This window comes from Gouania willdenowi, chromosome 24 (assembly GCF_900634775.1).
Source record: "Gouania willdenowi chromosome 24, fGouWil2.1, whole genome shotgun sequence".
Classification (NCBI taxonomy): Eukaryota; Metazoa; Chordata; class Actinopteri; order Blenniiformes; family Gobiesocidae; genus Gouania; species Gouania willdenowi.
In genome coordinates, this window is record NC_041066.1 from 20372899 (window position 1) to 20381107 (window position 8209).

General features: G+C 36.3%; 1 protein-coding gene across 1 annotated transcript; it reads right to left on the reverse strand.

The window, feature by feature from the left end:
- Window positions 1-649: 649 nt before the first annotated feature.
- Window positions 650-8209, reverse strand: slc35f6 (solute carrier family 35 member F6). The gene is made up of 6 exons (XM_028439623.1): window positions 7979-8209; window positions 5457-5529; window positions 4608-4779; window positions 3723-3938; window positions 3517-3627; window positions 650-1354 (listed from the first exon to the last, which is right to left on the reverse strand). The coding sequence occupies exons 1-6, from the start codon at window positions 8053-8055 to the stop codon at window positions 870-872; spliced, it is 1134 nt and encodes a 377-aa protein (XP_028295424.1). The 5' UTR covers window positions 8056-8209; the 3' UTR covers window positions 650-869.

Consider the following 8209-nt stretch of genomic DNA (forward strand, 5'->3'; position numbering starts at 1 on the left):
TTAACATTAAAAATGACTGCAATCGTGCAATAAAAGCACCAGGAAAACTGTGAGCAGCTGAAAATATTGTTAAGTTTCATTTACACAATGATTTATGTTTTCTCTGTCATTCTTACTTTCTCCTACGGACCAAACTGTATGCTCCAAAGGGCCAGATTTGGCCCCCTGGCCATGAGTTTGACACATGTGGCTTAGAGGATGCGTTGTTATTCTTAAAACTATGAATAGGTTACACAAAAGAGTTCTGTTTAGTCAATTTTGTTTTCCCATAAAAAAAAATCTGAATTTCCTTTCTTTTGTCAACATATTTTTTGAAAAATTGAGATTTCTTTCTATAATTTGCAATCAAAAAATGACTGCATTCACATGATATAAGCATGGGAAAAGTTTGAGCCCCTAAAAATACTGTGGAGTTCCATTACATTTGTGAATTTAAGATATTTACAACTGAATTTTTAGGTAATTTACACTAATAATTCATGTTTTCTCTATCATTTTCATTTTCTCCTGTGGGCCGAATCGGATGCGCTGCAGGGCCGGATTTGGACCCTGGACCTTGAGTTTGACACGCTCTTTAATGCTATGCTTTTAGGATGCATTGTTATTCTTAAAATTATAAATAGGTTACACCAAAAAGTTCAGTTTGCTCAAGTTCGTTTTTCCTAAAAAAAATCTGAATTCCCTTTCTTTTTGTCAACATATAAAACGAGATAAACATTTGGAATTATTTGGAAAGTAAAGTGGTTTCATGAAAGGTTTCCAGACCTTTATCTTAATTCTCTGTATAAAGAGTGTGACTAATAGCATTAATAAAAAACCATGACAGTCTTTTACTCGTGAACAGTACCTGTGTGAGTCTCTGAGCCAGTTTAACTGTCCCCACCAGTCTGCACTGGTTTATTATCCAGCAGTCGCTCTCTTTCCTCCTGGCTTCCTCCATCATCATTCTCAGTGTTAGTGCAACACCTGGTCCACGCCAGCAGAGGGCGATGCAGTCCGTTATACAGACACGTACCCACGAGCAGCACCAGGAACCCGAGAACCTGCAAACCGTGGAATTGCTCCCAGCCCAGGGCCAGGCTCACCACCCAGATGACCAGCGTGCGCAGACTGTCCAGCACCATGCGCGTGGTGGCGCTCATCTCCTTGGTGACGCTGATGCCTGCGAAGTTGAAGAATGCGATGCTGACGGTGTTACCGAGCAGAGCCAGGAGGATGAGGGGCTGGTGGCCGATCTGACAGAAAGCGTCCAGTGCGTCCTCCAGGACCTCCCGGGGGTTGTTGCTGAACGTACCGACGGGGATGAAGTACATGGGGATGAGCAGCAGCGACAGCACGAAGAAGCCAAAGAAACCTGCAAACATTTTCTTATTAGGGGTGTGCATTTCCATGAATCTGACGATACAATACGATATATCCCGATACTAAACAATACAATATCATTATTTACTAATTTGACCTTTACAAGTACAAAACGGTATGAAATATTTCTTATCTTATTTCTTTTTTTTTTTAACTTGCAAGAACAAGTAAATGGTAACTAACTGTAATTCAAGTACCAATATCAAAAACAAGTGGTATATTTATCATAAAAGTTTAACTTCTGCTTCTACAACAGATTCTGATTCCGTTAACACACATCTATAAAAATGCCCAGTATGTTTTATGAAAATGAAGTACAATTACCTTTTAAGCTAAAATACAAGGTCTGATGGTGCGTTCACTGACACCTAGTGACTGGGTGTTAATGTGCATATGTTAAAGCAGAACAAAGTAACTTTTTCACCTTAATAAATAATATATCGTAGTCCCTCTGAGGGTAATACAAGTGTTTATGGGGTGATTGGGGGTGTCCTTCATCCCCACCTGCTGTCTCTGGCTAGAAAACCATGTTTGCAACTTTCCCTGCCTTAATTTTGCCCCGGTACGTTTAGGAAGCCTCCCGCTGCCTGTCTCACTGTAGCGGGAGGGAGGAGCTGCTGCCTTGGGGGGGGGGCGTGTGAAGTGTTTACGACAGTGACATAACCAAAGGGGACCTTTAGGGGGAGTGCAAAGCGCAAGTTACTTAGTTCTACTTTAAAGCAATTAAATGATTTTTTTCGTTAACAAACATGATTAAAAAAAACCATTTGAACATTTGTTGGATCGATATAATAATTGTGCCATGAATAATTGCGATATATATCGTTGAATCGTTTTTCAGGACAACTTTATTTTTCATTGCAAATAAGAGGAAAAAAACAAAAAAAAAACATTATTGCATTTTCCTCAGTTTGAGGCTTCATTGCTACACTATTTTAACACACTGGAGAACACACACACACACACACACACACACACACACACACACACACACACACACACACTTCATGCTCCAAACCTCCGACCACTTCTGAATTAAGAGGAGAACTTGAGTGGACATAAGTGGATGTCAGATTTTAGGTCGTGCAAGAATTGTGCACTTGTATTTAGTCCTGTTGATTCCATCTACAGCACAATAACAGTGCAACCAAACAGTAATTATTGTATTTAGTGCTGAGCAGTATCACCACAAATGTATATATATACTGTATTTTTTTAAATATTATAACGGTTTAATGTTCAACTGCTTTTTTGTTGTCGTGTTTTTAGTGTTAACTAATGAATAATCACCTCAGCAAAATGGCTTAAAATCACCTATTTTACTGTCATTAGGAATAAATATTGTAGAAACACATTAATATATAATATCCACATCTAAGTTCATTAAAAAACATCTTGGACTGATATGAGGACTGAGCTGCCTGTGAATGCTGTGAGACGGTGGCAGGGTTTACAGTGGCACCCACTGCTCATTAAAAAGAGAAACCATCCATGTTTTTATTTGCAAAAGTCTACAATAAAACTGGAAATAATCACTACATCTAAAGTCGTCCTCTGAGTTTGAAAACTCGCTAAATATAGCAAAAGAGGCACTAAATTGCAAACCTCCCACCTCTCTCCCGTACTTCCAGTGTAACAAACGGTTTCGATGTGTATTGTGATTAGTGGGTGTCGATACGATTCAAGGTTCATTTAGAAAGATCCAAAATAATTCAGTGTTTTGAATTTGATTCTGGAACTTTGACGCCAAACATTCTATCGGTGTGACTGTGAAATAAATACCTGCATGAGGGCATCAGGGAGATCCTAATAGGTTGGAGACTTCCACAACCTGTGAGATCTTTGGGACGTCTGCATCCACACGCTTTCATGTCTGCTTGCTTATTGCAACTGAAAAACACCTCTCTTAAATACGCGTTTGCGTCCCACAGTCGCTCGCATTGTGCTGCTACAGTATATACCCGTATTGTGGTAAATGAAAAATTCACGTAATAAAAAAACAAACAAAAATCAAGATTCTGTATGAAGTTTATACTTTTTTTCTTTTAAGTTTTTTGCTAAGTGAAGAATCTGTCTCTTTATCAACTACCGCTAACTAATGGTTCATTCCCATGAGTCGTCGGTTCCCACGGCAACAAAAATGAGGACAATTACCTTCGGACCCGACAGCTCGAAGAGGATGTACGTCGTGTTTGTAAACAAACATCTCCTCCAGCACCATTTGTACCGACACGATGATCTGAGCCATGATGATCAATAGATCCCCTTCAGGACAGAGTGGAAACATGTTATTGTTACATTAGGAAACAAACAGTTTTTATTATAATGCGTGTTCTGGTTGGAATCAGGGATAATTTTACCAGTGATGATGTCACTGAGCTTGTGCGAGCTTTCACTGGTCCCGTTGACAAAGTCAGCGAGGCCTACGATCACCAGACCAAGGATAGTGATGAAGATACCGATCCACTGACTGGGAGCCAGACGTCGCCGCAGAAAAGCTACGGACAGTAAACCAGTGAAGATGATGACGGAGCCACGAAGCATCTGGAAGCTGGAGGCGCTCGTCATGTTGAGGGCTGGAAAAAAAGAAATATTAAATGTTAGGGTTCTTGCCAGAGCTGTTGAGCGTAGGGGCCCCCGACACTGTGATTTTAATCCCTTTACGATGTGATTTTAATCCCTTTACCATGTGATTTTAATCCCCTACACTGTGATTTTAATCCCCTACGCTGTGATCTTGATCCCCTATGGTGTGGTGTCGCCCCCTACGCTGCGTTTCAACCAGCGTAGGTGGGTATTCTGTTGTTTTTTTCCTTTTTTAATCAGTACTGTCGTAATAACTGTTGCACACTTGTGCATGGGTTGTTTTAACTCTCTTTTTAATCTGCATAACTGACCATAACAGTCCCAATATTACTGCGGGTCTCATATAATACCTCATTCAAATTTGAAAAAACGCGTCTTCGAATTAGTCTTTTGAATAAAACGTTATTTCTTGTCTATACAGTGTAGCTGAGTATTTATTAGTGGAGGACCTATACCAAGCATGAGTAACTCTCTAATTCCATTCATCATGACCCTTCACCAATTCAACAAATATTATTTAGAAAACTTAAAAATGCAAAACAACATTTCAACAATGCAGAGTCCAAAGTGGTTTTAAACAGACTTAGCATTGTGATTATGTAACATGTGCAGAAGACTTTTACCACCACTCGAGGGTTATAAAAGCCATATTCACATACCAATATACATGATGGAGGTGGCCATCATATCACACATAGCAGGAGGGAAAAATAGCAGAGGGTTGAAGCTCCCGCCCGTGTTCATTTTAGGCTCCGGTCTGCGTTTGTCGTGGCAAAGCAAAATGTAGAAAACGGCCAGGCAGCTGAACTCCCCTAGAAACATTCCAACGGCCTGGAGGGAGACACAGGGAGGTCATTAAAGTTGTTGTTTTACTTTTATTTTACCTGTATTTTCACACACACAAAATCCTAACCTCAAACATTGGATTTTGTATACAATAATATTTTCCAACAATCTATTTGTGAAGTGATGTTGGCATTTACAATAAGGTTTAACAAATACAAACCCATGCTCATCAACGACAATTTAATTCCTACAAACAAACCTTATAATGGTTTGATAATATGCAGATTTTGTGTGTTGGAAAAAAAGAGCAATTTTACCATCATTGTGTTAGTTTTCAATATCAGTCCCTGCAGGATTTTCACTTCAAAAATACTTGATTTTGTAACCATTTTTTGTATAATTTTGAGAAATTGCATTATTTTTTTAAAAATTGCAAGATTTAAAAAAAAAAAAATTGCATTATTTTTTGAAAGATTGCAAGATTTTTTTTTTTTTTTAATTTAGATTTCTTTATATAATTTGCGATCAAAAATGACTATATTCACGTGATATAAGCATGGGGAAAACTTTGACTCGTTAAAAATATGGTGGAGTTTCATTGAATTTGTGAATTTCAGATATCTACAACTGAATTATTTGGTAATTTACACAATAACAATAATATCTGTCAAATAAGATAAGATGGTATTTTGTTCTTGGTACAACACAACGTTTTACAGTACCTGTACAAATGGGTGAGAGAAGGTGTGTTCAGGGTCGTCATGGCAACCTTTTGCAGAGAAAAAGTCTGCCCACCTGTGTGAAAAATAAAAATACACATATTACACTAAAACTACTGTGTCAAACACGTTTCACAAGCTATTATGGAGCTGTGTAGAGGTAAACTAAAGTTCCAACCTTTTTTTGGAAATCAAGAATTTATTTTGACACTAAAGGTATTTTTTTCTTGAATTAGTTTTTTCCCTAATGCATTTTTATTTGAATTACATGTATAGTTGGTTATACACAGGTTGTTTAAGATTGTGTGTTTTATTTTTTATTTATTTTTTAAAATCAGTAATTACTATTTTCTATGAATTACTGGACATTTCAGGTGACCCCATTTAAACTCCAGGCGACCCCACATAAGGTCCTAACCCCAAGGTTGAAAAACACTGATATATTGTAACATGTGACTGATTTCTATTTCTTCCATTAAAGGCAATGAGTGCTTTTTACACTTCCTGTTCAGCGCTGAGAAATAAAAAAAAAAAAAAAAAAAACACACCCATGAATTTGCTTTTTGGTTAAGGAACACCGATGTCAGCACAAATCTTTGTCCTTTATTGTCTAGTTGTCAGATGACCAGGCTTGTCTACTCAATCCTGAAGATACAAGACTAAAGACTTCAAAAAGTGATGACACGCCGCTTAGTTTACACGCATGCTTTGAAATTGTGAAATCACTGAGACAAAAAAAGGGGAACTGAACCCATTGACTGATCTCAATCTACATTTATGAGCTCATTGGTGGTTGTGTAGGCCTGAAAAGTTGGTTTTGCACTAAGTTACTTATTTTAAATTAAAAAAAAATGTAAGAATGGCACTTGAACTGTGAGTTTTCAGGTTGAAACTGATCTCCAGATGCCCTAAGGAGAAAATATGTGTTTGTCACTCACTGTGCTGTTTTTGGAGCAACATGTCACAACACGTTTTGTCTGATACATTTGGCGTTACACAAACTGTTGTTCACGGCACAAATAGGAACCGCAGAGGAGCGTGCTCCAGTTCACAAAACGCTGACATCACAGAATATAGGAGAAGTTAAAAAGCTGGTGTCACGTTTAAAAAAACAACAAGAAAAGAACAAAAATGCTATAGTTTGCAACATTTAGCAACAAACCACATTTAAAAACGTATGATTTTTTTCTTTTTTTTTATGTTACTTTTGAATAGATTTACAGCAATATTTATGATATTTATTTTCTCGTAAAAATATGTCAATGTTAAATCTAAATATAAATGTTAAGTATAAGTGTTAAATCTAAATGTCACGGGTGAAACTAAATATTTAACTAATATGCAAATTTACTAGAAGTACCAAAATAAAAGCTCATTCCGGTGAATTAGCATATTAACTAAATATTAAACATTTAGATTTAACATTTAGATTCAGATTAAACATTGATATTTAACATTTCAGATTTACAATTAGCATTTAGATTTAACATTTCACTTTGACATTATATTTTTACGCGAAAAGAAAATCTGAAATTTCACAAATATTGCTGTAATTCTGGTCAAAATGTGCATACATAAAAAAAAAAAAAAAAAAAAAAAAAAAATCACATGCGTTTTTGAAACGTGATTTGTTGCTAAATGTTGCAAAAAGTTGCTGTTTATTTTAGCATGCGCAACTTAATAAACATTAATTTAAATCATGTGCTAAGGTATGTTACATTACTGTAAAATCACTCCATTAGGGTCTTTGAATCTGGCTTGTCAAACAAAATTAAATAAAATATATTTTTCAGGAATCAATGAACTCCATCATTACTGGAGGAATTATCTGCAGTGTTTCTGATAATAAGGTCAGTGATCACTGCATTCTTCTTTCTATAGGCTGCAGTTTCATTGATTTAAAAACATTATTTTTAGGTTTTTATCCAAATTAGGTGTTCATCTCTTAGCAAATAGAGCACAATACATTATTATAATGCAGTTACTAATGATTTCAGGTTAATAATGGCACTTTATTCAAATACATATTTCCAAAAAACATTGTCTTATATGAATTGGTGTAACAAGCTGTAATAAAGGTGGTGTATTACATGTAAATTGTCTATTTCCACCATCACTGAACTTTTTCTGACCTTTTCTTTGGTTATATTACTGATATTAGCACGAATTGCTAATTTGAGATGTTACCACTCGGAAAGTAATACAATATACGTGATTTATTGCTGTTATTTAAAAATAGAAATATGTACATGATTGACTTTAATTTGAGTTTATTATAGCCAGGGTATAAAATTCTGTTTATTTCTTCTTGGTTATTAATGTATATGGTTACTAGCATGTAACTACATTAGCTTCTCTTAGCAGCTAACATCACATCATGTTAACAGACAAGCCTCAACATTACATATTTTATTTATTTATCAACCTCTGTAATATAGCTCAATATATTTTTGTTACGTAGATTCAACTTATTTCACCCTAAAAACAAACACAATGACCCTCCCAGTCAGGTAAACAACACTTACTTTGCTGATAACGTGTTAATAGAACCCGTCGTAAGCATAAGTCCCGCAAGGAACAGCTGGTATTTAGTCCAAGCCATCCTAGAAAAGTGAACAGGAAGCACCGAGGAGCGAAATTAATAAAAGATAAAGCGGAAATCCAATGATTTTTATACAGCAGAAGAGGCTCCGACTGTGTAGTTTACTGCTGTCCCTGAACGCCTCAAGATGGGTCAGCTGACTGCATGCGCTAGA